Source organism: Acromyrmex echinatior, chromosome 16, assembly GCF_024713525.1.
Source record: "Acromyrmex echinatior isolate Ae372 chromosome 16, ASM2471352v2, whole genome shotgun sequence".
NCBI lineage: Eukaryota > Metazoa > Arthropoda > Insecta > Hymenoptera > Formicidae > Acromyrmex > Acromyrmex echinatior.
The window spans coordinates 2047315-2067728 of NC_141867.1; the positions used below are offsets into that span (position 1 = coordinate 2047315).

At 33.3% G+C, this 20414-nt stretch overlaps 1 protein-coding gene across 2 annotated transcripts in view; it reads right to left on the reverse strand.

Moving 5' to 3' along the window:
* LOC105142931 (uncharacterized) overlaps window positions 1-20414 on the reverse strand; it is a 57103-nt gene that overhangs the window by 5325 nt on the left and 31364 nt on the right. The window contains exon 1 of one of the 2 annotated variants that reach the window (XM_087414392.1): window positions 1161-1982. The exons of the other annotated variant lie outside the window; for it this stretch is intronic. Within the exon in view, the coding sequence (XP_087270518.1) occupies window positions 1161-1234 (74 nt within the window). The 5' untranslated portion in view covers window positions 1235-1982. Of the gene's footprint in view, window positions 1-1160; window positions 1983-20414 lie in introns of those variants that run through there. 2 annotated transcript variants of the gene reach the window in all.

A 20414-nucleotide genomic window follows, 5' to 3' on the forward strand; every position in this document is an offset into this window, starting at 1 on the left:
ATATACGAACAATAGAGTTCGCAGCCAAAGCGTTGATCCGATTTTTTGCGAGTAGTGAGATAAAAATTACCGTTGATTCGATTTTCCACGAATAGTGCTCTGTGCAAGTTGTAGGATACACTTTGATCACAAGGGGCATTACCGGATTTCAAATTTACTCTACACGAAAATTTGAGTGAGTAGATACCTCTTTTTTTTTTCAGGATTGCTTGGAAATTATTTAAATTCTAATCGTTCTGTTACGATTGCACTCGTAAAATCCCACAGCATCGTTTAATGTTTCCTTCAATTTTGATCCAAAATTTTCGCGGGCAAAATTTTGCTGAACTGCACATGCGCATGTCGCCACGTGGCGACCACTTGAGCGGGAAACAGACCACGTTCCCCAAACTAAGGCCGGTATCTATAATCCGTTCTTACTCTCAAACAGTATCTTAAAATACTAATATGACTCTCTGATAACTAATATGAATCTTAAGCACTCGTTTAAAACCATATCGAATCTTGAGCAACGTCTATGGATTCCGTCCTACATTTAATTAAATATTCTTGAATATACTTCTTTCTTACAATTTCCTTCCTAAAATACATATTGTCTAAAATGCTTGTAATATGCTTTGAAATATTTTGACGCTTTGAAATGTTTTATGGAATATCTAGGATATCTAGGAATATTTTATTGTCAGTAATAAAACATTAATTATATATATATTTTTACCATTTATTTAAAACGCTGGTTATTTATCGTTGAACTACAAAATCTTTATTTTTATAATATAAAATATTTCCTTTAATATTTCAACAACTGGAACACTTTCCCATATGATGCAAGAAGTTATATTAAAAAGAAAATACGTTTTTAAATCGAATGCACAGATGTAACTCCTGCAAGATGCAGTAACGTTTCATTATTTATTAATATTTCACTTGTTAAGAAACTTTTCTTGAATTCTCTGAATTGGAAAGCTTGGGACTTTTTAAAAAAATCAATACTTTGAACCAATCAACACATATTCGAAAAACTAATTACACACTAATTATAAGTACAAAATATTAGAATTTAGAAATTGTCAAAACAAACACTATCGATCGAAATAAACATTTCACAAAATATCACGACACTGCATTAATTAAAACTGATTTGCCTGCACTATGCGTACCTTTCGTTCACATTTTTCAAGGTTGTCGAAAAATTCCTTGTATGGAAAGGCTGAAAAAAAGCTGGCACATCCATATTCACTTATCTCTACTATGCTGTTTTTTTTTTTCACAAAACGAATAAACATTCGACCGATCAAAGATCCTAGCTACACAACCCGAACGCCGGACAGTATCGAACTGTACGAAATTCCGCGCTGCACATATGATTTATATACTATATAGTGGGGTATGGATCAAGAGTGGGGAACAGCTACGACCAATCGCAGACCGGACCCTTAAGGGCCCGCCAGTGGTGGGGGGCGCAATAATTTCTTTCGATCGTACACTGTGGGGGGCCACGCTCATGTATGTGCATCGTTAAATTTCCGCGCGCAAGTGCACATATATGCACGTTATCCGCACACATGTACGTTGGATTCGATCCTTGTTTGATCGCTCCGGCTCGCCCTCATTCTCCGGTGGCTCTCGCACGGTTCCTTTTTTCCCGTGCGAAAGAGCGCCGACTCTCGACAGCGAGTTTCTTGGCTTTGCACGGTTTCAATTCAAGAGTTTATTGTAGTATTTTACGTAATTATGTGTATGTATGGAAAAGAAGGAAAAGAGAGAGCGAGAGAGAGAGAGATAAATATATACAATATATATAAAGTGTTTATTAACGTTCTAAGTCAAGCCTTCCAAGAATAGGAAAGGAAACAAACGAAAAAGCATTAATGAATATAAAGAAAATAAAAAAATAATATATGATGAAAGAAACAATATATAAAAACAATATATAGAAAAGAAACAATAAGAAGCAATAATTGCAATAATTACAAAGAGCAAATAAGAAAATAATATAAAATAAAGGAAAAAGAAAATATAGTGCAACAAAATAAAAAAAAAATAAAAATTCTTAAGATTTATATTGTAATATACATAAAAGAATAAAATCAACATACAAAACTAGTAAAATAAACAATTACAAATATCATTTTTTTATAAAAGAAGATAAATTAGTTTTTTTTATAAAAGAAAATTTGTTATTTTAACATTGTATCCAAGATTTCAATCAAGAAGGGAGATGAAAATTTATCTTCACACAAAACTTATTAAAATATTTATGCAGGATGCGTCACACTAGAGAAATAATGGGTGAGTTACGGATTGGCCAATGAGCGTTTAATTTTTTCTCATGAAAAATGATTGTCATAATTTAATTTTTTTTCGTCAAAATTTAAGGAATGGGACAACCGTCGTCCTGTTCTGTTCCCCTTTGCGTATGCCTATGTGTTTTAAAGATTCAACTCTTTAGTCTTCTACCTTTTTCATTGTTTTTTATTTGTTAATAAATTAAATAATTATTTTTATTGATTCAGATATACAGGAAAGCTACTTCGATATCCTGCGTACATTAAAACAATGTACACATAAATTATATAAGCATAGAGCACATATTGAACAAAGTACAAGACTTAATGCGAAAGTACGCAAATATTCCAAGGTATGATATAAAATCATCTTTTCAATGGAAAAGGCGTTTGTAAAAAGAAATAGAAGGCTTCTAAAGTTGTTCAGCTGTCCGCGGGTAGCCGAACTTAAAATACAAAGTTTCCATTTATCTTGTCATAAAGGAATGCTTTTTAAATGAAGAATATTTTCGAAATTTCATTCAATCACGTGAATTTTTGGAGAAAAGAAAAACGCAGATATTAGGATATCTCAAAAGCGACTTACTATAAACTCGACTTACAATTTCTGAGAATTATGTCATCTGATTGTCTCTTTTCAAAACCTTCGTTTTTCGAAGGGATTTTCGCAGGTACATATCACGTGGCAAAATGCTGCGCAAATGCATATTTAATTTAATTTAATTTAATTTAATTTATTGCAAAGCTATGTGAAAAAGACTACATGTTAACAAAGCATAAAAAATGATACAACAAACTATAGTTAACATAAACATAAATACAATAGACAATAGCTTGCAAATAGTTAGCTGTCAGCAAAATTGCTAACAGTAACAAACCAGAATAAAATAATGCAATAAAAGATAAACAATAGCTGAAACCATACACACATATACATACGTGCATACATCCACAAACACACCAATTACTTCATACCTATTCAATACATCATTTTGTCGAGATATTTTTAGTCTATTTAAAGTCCAAGTCCTTGATTTTTCTTCAAAAGATTTAAGATACACAGATTTGTACCGAAACATTGATGAAAGAAAAGAGCGTTCCAAGTCATTATTTCCAAAAAAATTGTATTTTCAATTTAACACTTTCCCACTTATTTTTATAATAATGTTTTAGGTACCACTATAAAGGTTAATTACTTTTTTTTAACTGTAGAGGACAATTCTTCTAAAAGAAAGATTAGTACAAAATATTTTTAACTTATGAGAATGTATTTAAAAAAATGAAATTCACTCTTACATTAAGAATATATGCTACTAAAATTTATTGCTCTATTAATTTTTTTCTTATACGTACATATTTTATGAAACATTTAATTTTATAATAGTATATTGCGTTGTTTATAATATCTCTTTTCTTTAATCGACAAATGTTGTAAATATAATTAAAAATCTCGTGTAATCGAGAAGCTACACTCGTTAACTACCACGTGTCATTAACATGTAAGCAGTGCAAGAGGCTTCTTAGATACTTTAATAAAATAGAAATAGGTATAACATCGTAAACTTCAAAATTCACTGCCAGTGAATTTTGGAACACAGCCATTTAAAACAGTCATGCTCTTGCAAGAAAAATGACACAAATAAAAAAAAATAAAGTATTCAGAAAAGAGGAAAGAAAATTGTGTATTTTTAAATTAATTACTTATTAATTATTAGTTAATTTAGGATTAATCACAAATAAATTGTTTGTTTCCTTAAAGTAATGGCTATTATTGTAATTTTAATAAGAGAAATAATCCTATATTGTTGATCAAAACGAATCTTATTGTTAGTGGTTAATATTATTCATATGCAAATTATTTTGCAAATACATTATAATTGATATTAATTTTATTATAGCGTTATATTATCTCTAAAATAATACTAATAATTTATATTAATAATATTAATAATAATATTAATAATTTTATAATATTAATAATAATTTATATTTCGATTTGTATCATTTTTTCCCTTGTGTCATTTCTTTAAAGTATTTAAATTCAACTTATATTATTTTTTTTATTAAGTATTTAAAATATAATTCGTTGTGTCACTGTTCTTACAAAGATGCTGCATCTCGATGGAATAATACACATTTACAGAAAGGCAAGAGATCTGTTGTGTTCAACAAAGCTGGAAAGTTTCCATCTATGCTTCTTTAGAAATCCTTAATAATTCTTTAGAGATTTTTCTTATCCCTAAAATCAACTACGCTCTCTGTCTAAAAACTGACCGATTGCTAACCCACGTGTTCGAAGCTGGAATATAAAATTCTAATTCCGTATGATAATATGAGTGTATTCGAAAGTAATAAATATAAATCGATAAGAGCATCACTTTTATGTGGGTGTGTCTGTAAAATTAAAATCTGAAAGATACGCGAAAGATACAAACGTCAATCATTTCTCATTAATAATCTCTCGTTCTCCTCGAAATCAATACACCATCTCAGAGAGTCCAACGTACTTATTGACTTATATCCTTGGGATTGAATCAGCTGTCGTTTGACTTTATCGCACCCCTACGTGAATTCTTTTGAGGTACCACATGTGGGGTAGTTTCTTCACACATACAATTGTTCCAACCGCGAGAGTGAGAATGAGAAGGAAGTGTACTCCTACTCCTACAGTGGCACGAGGAAGAAGCCAAGACACCCCCCATCGCAACTCTCTGGATGGACATACGCGACCAGTAACGTCGAGTGCCATGAGAGCAACAAGATTCGCCAAAAAGCAAAGAACATGTATGCGACGGTACATGCCAGTGGCGTCGGCCGCATGGGGGTAGCTCAGCTGCTATCCGCCGTGAAACCAGCGAATCGGGGGTCGCAGACCCCCTTGCGGACAGCTGCCAGATCGTACACCTTCGACGTTTCGCTCCCTCCCAGTCGTCACCCCGTCGCGAGTAACCTACCCCTCGCGCAATTTATTGCACAACGCACATGGAGTAACAGCTTTTTACCGATCGTTTCCTCGCACCTCAATATCGACATCGCATGACACAGAATTCATAGTGATCTCTCTTATTCGGATTTTAATCGTGTTTGTGATCAAGCGAAATTGTCCGTCGAACTATTTAGTCTCTCCTACATCTTTTAACTTTATTGTGGTCTTTGTGTTATACTTATAGCCTGAATTACGAAATTACAATTATATTTGTTTCTTAAAGAAGCCTTTCAAAGGTGCAATAAAGAAATACACAAAAATACATTTTCTTTTCTTTCATAAATACATGGAAAGAACGATTTTGCTGAAGAATCTGAATATTTAGTTCTAGTTACAGATGAAAATAATCTTGTTGAATCATCAAAATAATTACATAAGACTCGGTTGCACCAACGTTACTTTGATTTTAAAGCCAAGAAAGTAGAAAAGATAGAGAGTTTTAAGTAACATTAATGCAATTGAGCCTCTAAGGGTCTCTTTTATCAGCCTCGATTAAGTTAACCGACGGTTAACATGGAACACAGGTTACATGGGTCACACAAGTCATGGTTAATTTTTAACTGAGATTTAACTTATTTTAAGTAATAATAAATAATAATAATGAATAATAATGAGTTGTGAAATTGGGTCTAAATGAGTCCCATGTAACCGTCGGTTAACTTAATCCTGAGGGCTGTTCCACCAACTCCGATTAACGCTAAGAGAAGCTTAAAAAAGTTTGACATTCTAGTTTGAGCCTACATAATTATTTTGATCCAACAAAATTATTTTTAGATTTGTATCTAGTTAGTTTTTTTTAGATCCTTCGACAAAACCCTTTCTTTCCATACTTTCTGTACTATTAATAATGAAAGATTCATATCGAGAGGGTAAAAAAACTGCATTGCTAAATATACAGCTGTATCTTGCGTAATGTTGTCAATGCGTTATCAATGATCCAGCTGTGTTACCCATCAACGATCGATATTCGTTCCAGACTATTAACCCCCTGTAACTCGTTTGTCGGGGAGGAATGTACCCTCGAGATGCATCTTCTATTTCATACAGAGATGTTCATACAGACGTGTGCGGGATAGAGATGGCGGGGTGGTGAAGTACCGGCCAATATCGACAAATACTGGTCGCGAGGCAAAGTGGGGCGGTGACGACGGCGGCAATGCCGGCTATCGACTTTGATTTTTCTGTGAGAAAGAGTGCAGATGGCAGTATCCATTGTGAGGGTTGGCGCGTGCCAAGGGTGTCGACGGTGTACCGCACGAGACACGCGGTGTTTCCCTCTCCCTCTCTCTTTCTCTCTCTCTCTCTCTCTTTAGCGCCGTATCTCCCTCCTCCGTCATATACGTGCGAGACGGACGCTGCTAAGTGCACGACCGCCGCGCCGCGTTCCCGCGCGTACGCATACGCACACGTGAGAGAATGCGTGTGCGTGTACCGTGCCGACGCCGACAGGTATAGGCGGTCTATACGCACCGGTCGCCGTGCGTTACGTCGTGTATACGGCACATGTATCGCGCGGCGTTGTTTCCGATCGATGCACGGTCCGTCGGCGGGAAGCCACTTACGTAATACCTGCCACGAGGTTCTCAAACGAAAAATTTCGCGGTATCTTGAACCCGAAACATGAAATGTGAAGGGAAGAATAGTTATAACTGTGTAGGTGTAGCAAAAATTATATTAAAGTTACACATTTTTATATTAATATTTTATTAATTTAATTTATTATTATTTTATTATTTTATTAATTTTTTTTTATTATATATAATAATTGATTATATATATATATATATATATATATATATATATATATATATGTATGTATAATGTAATTAATAAAATTTTAATATATTATAAAAACATATAACTTTAATGTAATTGTTTAATTAAAAATTTTGTTCTAATAAAAATTTGGTTAAAATAATTAAATTTTGTTAAAAAAGCACAATTTTTAATTTACCTAACTTATAAAAAATTTTTCTATTTTTTTAATTTAAAAGTTTTGTTCAAAATAAAATTTTTTAAAAAGAAATTTTTTGTAAGTACACATATCATAAAACATTTCTCTGAGTAAACTTGATCGATCTTCATTCGCAAAATGAACACGACAAATTGCGACTGAAGAACCACTGATGACGATGACCCGGTAACCGTAAGTTTACAGACGTACAGGGACGTCTTCCTAAACGGGATCATCATCTGTTCCTCCGTGAGTGTCTCACCCTTATAGAGACGGCACCCCGGCCGATTACACTATTCTTCTGACGTGCACAGCCGCCGCTGATCGCAGATGTAACGCATAAGTAAGCGGAATTCGCGATATCGTATGTACGTCGAAGCGAGACGGCGAGAAAGAATGGCGAACGGGGAAGATATTCGAGGAGGAGAAAATTTCAACCCCTACGGGGAATGTTATGAGAGACAGCGGCGCGAATGGCGGAACGGATACGGAGATGAGAAGGGAAGAAGAGATCACCAGTTATATAAATCCCAAGATGTCTTAAGAAAGTTTTTTTTTTTCAATAGATGCGATAATCGATCGAAGCTAATCGTTATATCGCCGCATCGATTTAAAAGGAAAAGTATTTTCCTTACGCTTCTCATCTCATTCCGTTCAATTGTAACGATATGTAATAAGCCTGTCTGTATAACTATCTAACATTGTTAGATAAAGAAGCAATAGTAATTCAATCTCTCGAGTTAAATAACATTTTGTTATTTTTATTTTCATACGTGTCAAAATTTAAATGAATTCATTTATGTGGTTAATTTTAAAGTAAACAGCGTCCATATTAATGTACACTTAATAAATAATAAACTGAATTTGAGTCAAATTCAATACATTTTTTTAGTTAAATTCTTTTATTCGATTTAGTTAAATTAACGATGTATTAAGCAATGGTGACCTATAGAAACGATTAAAAATAACTCAAATTGAGCAACTCAACATTATAAATTTAACAGTGAAGAGAAGTAAAAAAACGTCAACGGTCAGCAGACGCGTTAATAGGGGGAAGAAGAAGGAGTTTTTATACGAATTAAGGAATTTAATTATTCATTCGCGCGAGACATTCAAAATTTGCATTGCATATTTCAAGTGAATTAATCTCTCGACACAGTTTTTGTATAGTGACGAAGAAGAAATAATTCATACGTTTATATCCATTTCTACCAACGTAGATTAATTTTAATCTCGGTTCAACTTACTCTTCGTTTTTTCTAATCTTTAGAACTAGAAAAAGACGAAGAGTCAATTGAGTCGAGACTAAAGTTAATCTACATTGGTGGAAACAAGTATTAAATTTATATCTATTATAATATTACACACATCTTATTAAATATTTTATTAAGCTGTTACTAAACATATAAGGCTTTTAAGATTTTCTCTTTCAATCGCTCTCCATCAAACGTCGAAGAAGCGAACAGTTGTATAACTTTATTTGCAATTTTATTATCTAATATCGTCTTCATCTCATTAATAAACATTTTGATATTCGCACCTCATTTTTAAATGCGCATATATAAAATATTCTAGTATATTTATATAATTTAAATTATATGCATTTAGCATACATATACGATTATCTCAGAAATAAATGCGCACATTTATTCATTAAAAATGAGATGTAAATTCCAGCTTTAAATAAAATAGAGACTTTTTTAATATAAATCGTGACATTTGCATTCTTCTTCATATTAAAAAATGCGTGAGCGATCGCTCAGTTAAATCCTGCTCCCTCTTTGATTGTCGGGAATTGGATCCGTTGCTAACTCGCGTCCGACGGGTTAAGGGTGACAATATTGCAAATATCATAGAGGACAGAAAATTCTTTCGTCGCAGAGTGCGGCGAAACGCTCGTAACCCCTGACTCTGAAAACGCTTTGATTGCCCATTGTTCGCTGCACGCATATCCGACGATACGTATATGCATACGCACACGCGTGCGAATGCAACTATATGTCATCCGAGCGAACCACATCACACGCGTGCGATAGGTAAAATATTGTTACTCGAGACGAAAGGATAGCAGGTACGCGACGGTTGTGAATTATACGCATTATGTGTATGTATCGTCATGCATATACAAAAGAGAGTTTGATTTTCTGCCCCGACTTGTAAGGAGTCTCATTTTGTAATTTTGCAGCATGGACATTTATTGGCGTCACTTTAAATCGGGAGAAACCGTTGAAAGTGCAGTTGAAAATATAGAAGTTAAGTGAGTCTTTTAAATAAAAAATCGTATATAATCAATAAGTAATTATAAATTATGTTAATATAATTATATGCAGTATAATTATTAATTACATTCAGGTTTGCAGAATCAGATATATATAAATTCACACAGAAATATTTAAGCACAAAGATCTGAATCTTTGATTTGAATATAGGATTTTTTTTATTTAATTAAATTTATTTTCGTCGTTAAATTTATTATAGTCTAATTTCGTCATATAATTGTTTATTAATTAATTACACTGTTCAATAACCAAATTCTTTCCGAAGTGTCACATTCCGAAAATTTTTTCGCGATAAACACGATGCCTTTGATCGAATTTGCATAGCACGTTGTCATTTTGAGTAAATTGAGGTGAAATCGATCAAAAATAATGTTTTTGGCCATTTTCAACATATTTTTTTATGACAAAACGAAAACTTTTTATTTTGAAATAGAATAATCATATTTATCTCAATTTGATAGCTGCCATACATAGCTTATTTTCTGATTTAATTCAATTTTAAATATATAGTATTAAAAAACACAACAGGAGCTTTCAGTATATTTATTTAAATTCATATTGTAAAGTTGTTTTACTAAAAAAAAATCACAATATTAACATTTTAATATAATTTGCAAGAATTTTTTTAAATTGAAACCTTTCCATTATGAAGATCAGGCGTATAAGTCGAAGAAGGTTCAAGGCTCAGTCTACTTACAATTATTTTGAAATGTCAAAATGACTACAGTAAGAAGGCTCAGCCTTCTCAAACCTTCTTCTTATGTGCCTGATTTCCACAATGAATAGATTCTTTTACAGACACTACAAAAAAAAAAGAAAATAGAACTAACTAGCCACTGGATAGTCTTGCTCGCCTGATATTTTTTTCTACTACCATTTTCTTAAAATTCTATCATGGACATTCACATTCACAATACGTCTTCAGGTAGACCAAGTTTACAATTAGCACATAGCACAAAAGATGACAATTTTTGATACAAAAATTTGAGATTTAAATCGTGCGAGCAATGGTCAAGAAAGAAAAAAATCTATGTAAGTGCCAATTCATACTTTCTAAATCGTCTAATAATTTTCTATTCTTGAAATTTCTGTTTCCGATGTATTTAATCAATCAATCGATATGAGCTTCTAAGATAATCCAAAATGATTAAAATTAAAACTTATAATCAGCCGATACTGATAAACTTCTGTGAATAAAACAGTTCGATGTCCATGTATAATAAAAAACCTGTTTCGGATGTGTAACGGGATGAAATTTGAGATCGTTATCTACAATTTGACACGTCGAAATAAATACATGAGGAATAATCAATAAACAGCAATGTCTGTCAAATTTTTTATCAAGTATCATTCCACATTAAAAACAATTTTTTATTTTTGCTAATTTTTTTATTAAGTGCAGAGATTAAGTGCAGTTTTATATGAAAATAACTAAGCGCTTCGCCGTGCCTTTTGATCTAATATGAACGAAATGGACTCGGGAACAGCCAGATGTTCATTACATCGATGATAAGTCTGTGAACTTTGGTGAATCATTATTATTCGCTGGTGATGGCTCGTACCCCGTTATTGATTAACTGCGAAACTCGGTCCTGCAACAGCTGCACCCGTATATTCTGTCATGCTAGCGAGCGCTAAAGAATACCCTATGGCTCTTATACCAGGGGGGAAAAACAAAGTTCATGGGGGCGTACGTGGGTACGATAGAATAGAGAACCTAAGTACTGCGAGAATGAACGCTCGCCAATCGATCGATCGAGTTGTGAGTTTACACGACAAATCGACGTGCGATAACGATAACTATGAATCGATATTCACGTACATATAAAATTCTAAGTTGCATGCAATTTAGTTCAATATACTTTTTTGAGAAATATAATACTTGCCTGGGAAATATGCTTTCCTTAATTTTTCACCTACACCTTATCAAGATGTCTACAAATACTGTTCATATGTCATAGATATTCTTTCATCAATTGAATATCAAAACGAAACGTATATATAATGTATATAAAATCTAAAAAGTAAAATATTTTTGAATATTTGTTTTATATTTTTATTTTTTAATATTTTTTTAGATCGTTCTAGGAACTTCGAATTAATTTTATTTTTTTTTTCTATCTTTTACAAAGAAGCATCTTTCTCTAATTAAGTAAATTTACAATGGAACATCTTTTCTGAAATATTTTGAGGACAATGTCCTTTGAAGAATTATAGAACAAAATTTCTCAATTTTTAAAAATTTTAATTTTATTAGACAAGAATCTATAATAAATCTATGTATAATAAAAAAATAAAAAATAACTACAATAAGATATAATTATTTTTAAAATATAATAATATTTCATTGAGAATTGTGGGGAGCATATTGAATTATTCTGTAATAATTTTAAATGTATTCAATGTTGCAATACTTTTACTTTTATGTCATTTTCGATGAGATGATTCTTGAACCAGTGGCTCGAAAAGCCACTTAGATATGAATGACGATGCATGAATCAAGAGTTAAAGAAAGGCCGAGTGTAAAGGTGATATTACGAAGAACGGAACGAGAAACCTAAGGCGAAACGAGAGGGAATAGGAGAGGAAGTCATATAAAAGAAGTAAAAATCGCATCGTATAGTTCTCTATTGCCTTCTACCTTGCATCTGAGATGAGAAAGAAACGATGTTCGACGTCGAAAAATCATTTAAACACATTTTAACATTCGCTTTAAATGAAACTTCCTCGACTTTTCACTCTTTTCAGAGGGACCAATGTTATGATTCTTTTTAAATTAACCTTACGTTTATCCAAGGTGAAGATAAATAAAATAGAAATAGAATATAAATAGAATCGGAATTATACGAGTGAACGTCACATTTAGAGCCATATTCATAAGTGGGCATGATTTAATCTAAAAATTCGAGATCAAGTAAATGATTTTAAATGATTCAAATCAACTTTTCATTTCCACAATGCTTCTCAAATCGTGATTAAATAAATCCGATTGATTCAAACTTTGGTTCCAACCTAAGCTCTCCTAAAATGAGGATCAAACGCTCTATAATTATGAATAAAGACCTTAATGTAAAAACAGGGACTATAAAATTGATTGCATAGACAAGAGATGGGGCGAGAGAAGAAATTGGAGCCTCTCGGCTAAGGTTCTCTTCGAGATCTTTAAGCGAGCCTCACTGATACGGAGCCTCATTTCGCGGTTGAGCATCGCCGTCGTTCACGTTCCCATGCCATGTAAAGTTCAAGTCCTCTCTACTACCACCACCACCACCACCGCAGGGGGATTTAAATCTCAACGGTCGCGACGGTAGTAGGCGATAGTGGGAGAAGCTACACGGAGAGGCCCTTGGTCTTTTTTCGCTCAACGAACGGACAGGCGAGGGCGTGAGGAGAGACACGAGAAAAACGAAACACGGAGAGGACAGAGAAAGAGAGAGAGAGGAGGGGGAGGAGAGGATTGGTGGAGAAATACCGTGAAGAAGTGGAGAGAAAGGCGGGAGGACATCAAAAGGGAATACGAAGTGGAGTGGAGGCCACGGAGAGGGAGAAGGGCAGAAACCGCTTGTTTGTAAACAGAGAAGCGAGACGCGCGGAATTCCGTGTGCCTTTACAAGCCGTTGCGTTTCCACTGCGGATAATCCCAGCGATAATTCATCGATCGACTCCTGCAAATTCGTTATCGGCGCAAGGAATGTATCTTATTGTCGCTTCTAGGACCCAAGTACAGGAGATTGATGAGATCGGAAACTAGATTGACGTCCGTAAAATCTCTCGAGAAAGTAAATCTCTTCAGAATGTATGACCACCGTACCTAAAATCTAATCCCTAAAAGAAATCCCTATCGGTCAGTTTCCGGCTGCATACATTTCACTTTGCTACATTTTCTTTTTTTTTTTTCGTGTTAGTCTCATGTCATTAAGGATGCAATATCATGCCTTCTACCTTTGTCCTTCTGTTTTTCTTTCAGTATAGGTCACATAAAAAAATTGTTCGTATTTAACATGACATCTATTCAATAAATGCAGTCATGTGGAAGAAGACATGGATAAATGAAATATCTACTTAAAACGTGAAATAACTCCAAAACTCTGATTATCATCTTATCCTCATTCGAATGATGCAAACTATAATACTAAATACCGCACATCTAAGATTAATGTTTTTTTTTTTAAATTCAGTCTGAAATTTTTCCTACTCTCTTCGTCCACTCTCGATTAATTTCGATAATATTGGCAGATAATCCTTATCATAAAAATATTTTTTATCTGTGCACTTCTTTGTTCCTTTCGACTCCGGTCGCGTTTGCGGCTTTCCAATCATTGGAGTCTTCCCTCCTATCTTCTCTCTTTTTCTGTCTTCTTCTTGTCTCCTCTCTTTACCTCCTGTTCCTTTTCTATCCTGAATGTTCCAACCGTCATCGCTGATGACGACGCTTCTCCGGCGAACTTTCTCATCCTCTTCCATTCTGTACCCTTCGCATAATCCTACAACGGCATCTCCGTTACCTCCTTCGCCTCCTTCTTGCCCTTGGACCAACATCGACACCGCATAGCAACCGGATCGTCAACAAACGAGGAAAATGTTCAAGTAGGCACGTCCTTTCTCAGTTCTTGTTTATAGTTCTTTCACCTTTTACCTACAGTGGTTCACCAACGGGATTTTACGAGTGATAATGTTTTGTTTTTTAATTCCTTTTTTGCAAGTGCAAGCGGAATAAAAAAATTATTTTGATTACGTAATGTATATTTTGATTACGTATGATTTTGTAATTCAATTAATTCTCTGGATATTTTCGTAACTTCTCTTGGTTCCTTGGAAAATGATCTGACAAAAGGAATGGCAAATGTTGTCTTACGATACTGTAAATAACCACTGCAAAACCATTGTAGTTAAAGTTGTTTATCTTATACAAGCAGTCAAATATTTAGATTGCTATTCAGATTGTTATTTTCTACTTTAAATAATATTTTGTTATAAATATATCTTTTAATTATTGCGTTGCACATCGATAAATTAATTGCTCGAATTTTCAATTTGCGACCACTGAAGCTATTCGCGTAGCTTTCAAAATATAGTCAAAAATTCAAATCGTACATTAGGAAATAGAATCGTACATTAGAAAACTGAATACAAACAAGAAATATTATAAATAAAAACGTTTTAATAGAAATCTTATCGCGAATAATTTTTAGTCTTATGAGGTAACTTCCTGTGTCCTATCATTCCTTTATCAAAGATCACAACGAATTCTACTGTAACTTCCAGTCGTGCCAATCAATACGTAAAAATCGATGAAGGCACATCTGGAATGTTTGAGCTAATAGAAAACACATTAACCAAATTATTTAATAACTTATTTAAACTCGATGTTGGGAATAAAATTAAATCACGAAAATTAAAAGTAATTAAAAAATAATATATGAAATAGAAAAAATATATATTATATATAAATATGATGGCCTTAATGCATCGACTTTTTAATTTCTCGAGTATGTTTTACAAGACTACGAAAGTCTTATTTATACATTATGCAAGTTTCGTATCATTCGAAAAGTTTGAAACCATCAAATACAATTGTATATAAAATGATTAATCTCTTGACTTTATCTCACAAATTTTACATATTCTGTTTACAATCATTTTATGTATTTGAATATGGCTTTATGTGCGTGTTTGAAAGAACGTTAACTCATAGAATGCATTCTATTCATAAGTTATTCCTTTTGATAACAAACAGAAAGTAAGTGAGAGGTGCAAATAACCACAACCATCCTTTAGTTATACACAGCACTTCGAAAAGATTTTTTTTGTCCTCTTGCAATATATATAAGTTAAAACTTCCAGGGGTTCCACCTACGACATCGATTTTGTATGAATAAAACGAGCTCCAAAAGACCAAAGCCAAGGGCATATTAAAATCGGCATACCTTTTATTCTCCGATAATTTAACTTTTTGATACGCTGAATTTTTGTTGTTGATATTTTCATTATCTGCATCGTCATTATATATAAATATTAGGTCATTTAAAAAGTATCCGTGGTTTTTTGTTCAATTTTTGATTACGAATACTTTTTAAATGATCCAATATAAAGATAAAAATATTGAATTCTATATTTTGGAATTTTCAAAAACACACCAAGTACAAAATTATTAAAATGAAGAAAGGCTATTACGAACAGTGAAAATGATAAGAGATTAATATAATTATATACATACACACATACACACACACACATATATATATATATATATATATATATAAAAGATTGTTATTATACAAGTAATATAATAATATTAAAGTCATTTCAATTAGGACAAGAATTTAATAAAGAGTTGAAATTGATTAAAGACTTGCGTCCAAGTCTTTATTCAATTATAGGGCAGAGCAAAAAGAATAAATATGGAATGTATGGAACGTATGGAAAATATGGAACGTATGGATTAGACAAGCATAATCTGTCTTCAAAAGTGATCCCCAATAATTTTTCTTGTGCTTAAGGAAAGATTGGAGACAAATAATATGTATAGTCGACTTCAAATTTCAATGTTATACGCGGACGTCAACCCGAAAGGGCCGTTGCTCCATCATCAGCGAAATGGCGGTGTTGCTCTCCGGAATTGCATTTCTCTCCCTACGTGTCTGGTTCGAAGAAGAAGGGTAAGAGATGATATGAAGAAGGAAGAAGAAGAAGAAAGAAAATAAGATGCAGGAAGATGAAGAAGAAAGAGAAACAAACGCGGTAAAAACAAGAAAAGTAAGAAGACTTGAGAGAAGAGAGAAAAGAGAAACAGTTGTTGAATAAGGATGGAAAGCAAAGACGGTTAATTTACCGCTACCGCTCTTCGTTTTGCAATGGAATGGTCCTTTCACGCTGACCGGTTGTTACGGAAGGATGATGTCTTTTCTTTAAATGTCAGTATAGAGAATAAAGAAATCCATTGCATTTTTTTTGAATACTACAAAAATATGAAAAATAGATGAGGATCCAATAATTTCGAATCTTATTGTCATTCACACATCTGCAGTTTATAATTTATCTTAAAAATAGTAATTTCGTATATTCCCTAATGTATTGTACTATAATTTCATTTTTGCAAGAAAAAATGCGCACAAGTCATAAGTAGAGATGTGTGATTCATATTAACGATCGATCTTTGAATCGATCTCGGATTGCAGCAACTGATGGTTCATCAGAGAAATCGTATTAAAAAGATTAAAAAAGATAAAAAAGATAATCTCTTGGAAATCGATCCAGAAAAATCTATTTATGCAGTAACATCAGAATTGACAAAAAATGTTTTTTTTTTTAAACAAAACATTGTTTTAAAAATATTCAATGTTTTAAATATGTATTAAACAGTATTAAAAAACATGTTAAAAACATTGATTAAACATGTTTTAAACAAAAATGATTTTTATCAATCCGAGAGATTGATTATGCATCTTGAAATGAAGTTAAAATTACAAAAATGAGCAAATTTACTAGTTGTGTACTAATGAAATGATAAATTTGCTCACTTTTGTCATTTTTACCTCAAGATACATAATTGATTTCAAGATACATAATTGACTCCCTGAGTAAAATGTTATTAAAAGCTGAAGTTTTTTTTGCCACGACCCTTACGATTTTAACTGTGTCGATTACGGTTACCGATTCATTTACATTTTACTGCGTAATCAGATATTTGGGTAGTATTTTCGAACGCATCCCTACCGAAAAAAAATTGGATCGAGTCACTAAAACAAATGACTCACAACAAAATCACAAAAAAGCTCGATAAAGCTCGCTCTTTAATGTTCAAAAGATCAATCTTCTCAAAGATTGAATTGAGAGAGCATCCCGTTCCGAACATCCCTAGTCATAAGTAACTATTTTTTATATTGGGTCATCTAAAAAGTATCCGCGGTTTTTTGTCACTAGATGGTTTTGATGGTCAACCCATCTAGTGACGAAAAACCGCGGATACTTTTTAGATGATCCAATAAAAGAATTTTATATGAAGATACAATTGATAAGCGAAGAACAATCAACGCTAGTAACTTGGCATTGAAGATGCTGGAAACGTTTAAATATTCAGAGCACACACTGGTCGCGTTGGTCGCTGACGCAGTGGCAGAAAATACAGGAAACGCAAAAGGCATGGAAGGTACGCGCGTGCACGGAAGAAGGAATCGCGGTTGAAGTAACAAGTGAAGGAAGTGGAGGAGACTCGGTACGCGTCAGCATGTGCGTAGAGCGATAGGGGTGTGCTTCGTGTCGGGCTTCTTCGCAGCTACAGGTGTAATCGTTTGGAAAACCTGCGGAAGTTCACGCTCCGATAACCTCCCGTGGAAGATCGAGTCGCCCCGATTACTATATGGACTCTCGACTATCAAATATCTCTCTAACATTGACGAATATAGACGTATACCAAGGATTACATCAAAGAAGGCTGAAAGGCTCGGATAACGGGAGTGTCAAAACATTTTCGTGTAAGACTTATGATAATCTAACGTATATGGCGTTCTATTTAAAATCCAACCATTCATAATCTTGAAAAAATTTCTATGATGCTTGATGTAGTTGTTTTGATGATTATATTATAGAAAAGTAATATAAGTAAATACAAATATAAGTAAATTGTCTACATGAGCCTTCACAGGATAAATAATATATTTATATGGCAATAAGATGTAATTCGTAAAGAAATGTACATATCAATGAAGTTAATCGCAAACATCTCAATTCTGAGTTTGACTCCCCTTCAGTGCGAAAATTAGATACACATTGTTTATACTTGATCATTTCCGTACTGAAGACTGAAATCCAGAATTGAAATCTGCAGTCGATTGGTACATTCCGTTGTTCGCAAATTATACCTTATATTATTTATGCATCAACAACACAGAGAATTTACTCATATTTGATTTATTTATTCTTGGAGCCACACAACTATATTTATTTTAATTATAGAAAAATATGCTATAAAAGTGACAAATTGCAATTGTTATAAAAAAAAAAGAGCAGAAAATGTAACAATCCAGTCAACAATAGGAAGGAGTACACGTTTATGAATTTTACATTTTATTTCTAATCAATCAATGTCAATATTTTTCTCTCACGCTCTTCGATAGACATAAGATTATTTATGGAGATTTTATCCTTTGGTCCCATCTGATCGATCATTTCTAGGAATTATCTCATTGTCCGCTAGTGATATCCTACTTTGCTTCTTATCTCTGTCTATTTTCATACATCACAGTTTTTCTTATGGAAAATAGAGGAAAATTTTCAGAACGGCACTCTATGCATAGTAGATCACACAGGCGTGGGAGGATGCGGCAAGTCGGCGTGGACAGGTAATCTGAGCCATAACGTACGTCTCGTAAGATGATCGAATAACAGACGTAGAGAGAGAAAGAGAGAGAGAGAGAGAGAGACTCGATATCGCGAGCCGATAAAGAAGAAGAGGAACTCGTTCTTCGCGCTAGAAGATGGGATTTAGCGTTTAGCGATTAATTATTTAACGACCTTCTACGAGGGCGTCACCGAACGGTTGCCCGAAGCGAGGTATGCGCTAGAGAGATGGACCACTTTGTCGTTTCCCGCGCAACATAAAAACTCGGAACTATCCGCGTGTTCGTTCAAGAACTTACCGCTGTTGCTGGGGCAACTGAGAACCCGCCACGTCGTCGCTGGTCGAGTCGAGAGAAAGAGAGAAGAGAGAACGGGAGAAAAAGAAAGAATCTTCTTCTCTGACGGCATACCGGAGCGGCAGAAAAAATAAAAAGAATGAAGAAACGCTGGATAAAGCGAGAGGAAGTGTTATGTAATTTTTAACCGTCATTGGACCAGAAAGACGTTGTAAGAAACGCCGGTCCAGTGTTAATATTTTGGAGAGCATATTAATTTGATCTTGGTATCGGTTGCAATTTATTTCACCAGAATACTTATCTAGTGTAAAACGATGAATGCATTTGGCACATGTACATCCGGGGGGGGGTAGATATTGATAAACTTTGCGTGGTAATCTAATAGTCTTTAATTTCGAGTCAATTATGATATCGCGATATAAATTTTGATATTAATAATTTAGGATATAAAACTTGATTTAGTATACAAAGTGGGCATTTAAAATGTTTTGAGCTATATCTCTGAATTTTATCTCAAGCATTTTTGTTATTTTTAGAGATAACAGCTTGTAACACATTAAATGTCCCATTCTGTATATTAATATATAAAACTGGATTTTGGTATATTTTTAAATATTTCTGGCGATTTGTAACTGCCTCGATGCTTTCTCAATTATAGCAACTAAAAACAGAGTGGTTAGGCTCAACGTCTACTTGAATTATGCTTTTGAGACTCTTGATAGTAAAAATGTTTCATAGATAAAGGTCGAGAGTGGTTTGTAACTCTCTTTGTTGAAGAGGAAGAATCGTTCTCATTCAGAAATAGAAACCTAAGTGGACGCAGGCAGTTTTAGTGATTAATATTAATATTATTAACATACAAGGTATTGGTCATATGAGTTTAACGGGAGTTTCGATGGATTATATCATCACTGATTCTCAATAACTGTTATCAGTTTCAGCTTGCAGACATTGATATAGTATTTTGTATCTTATAGATGTCACAGTCGAAGTGTTAACTTTAGTAAATGTATATACATTGACTATAGAACAGACTAATAAGTGTATACATTACCTGAGTTAACACTTCGATTGTGACCAGACACAATAAATCAATATCTAATGAAAAAATTCTACATAATATATTTATGTAGAATTTTTTCTTAATTCCTTAATTAATTCCCTATATAATTATAACTATATATTGTCAGTGAATATATTATTATTCTCTTGTAAAATATGTGAAATTATTGATTTAGAAATTGAATAACAAAAGAAAATAATCTAATAAAA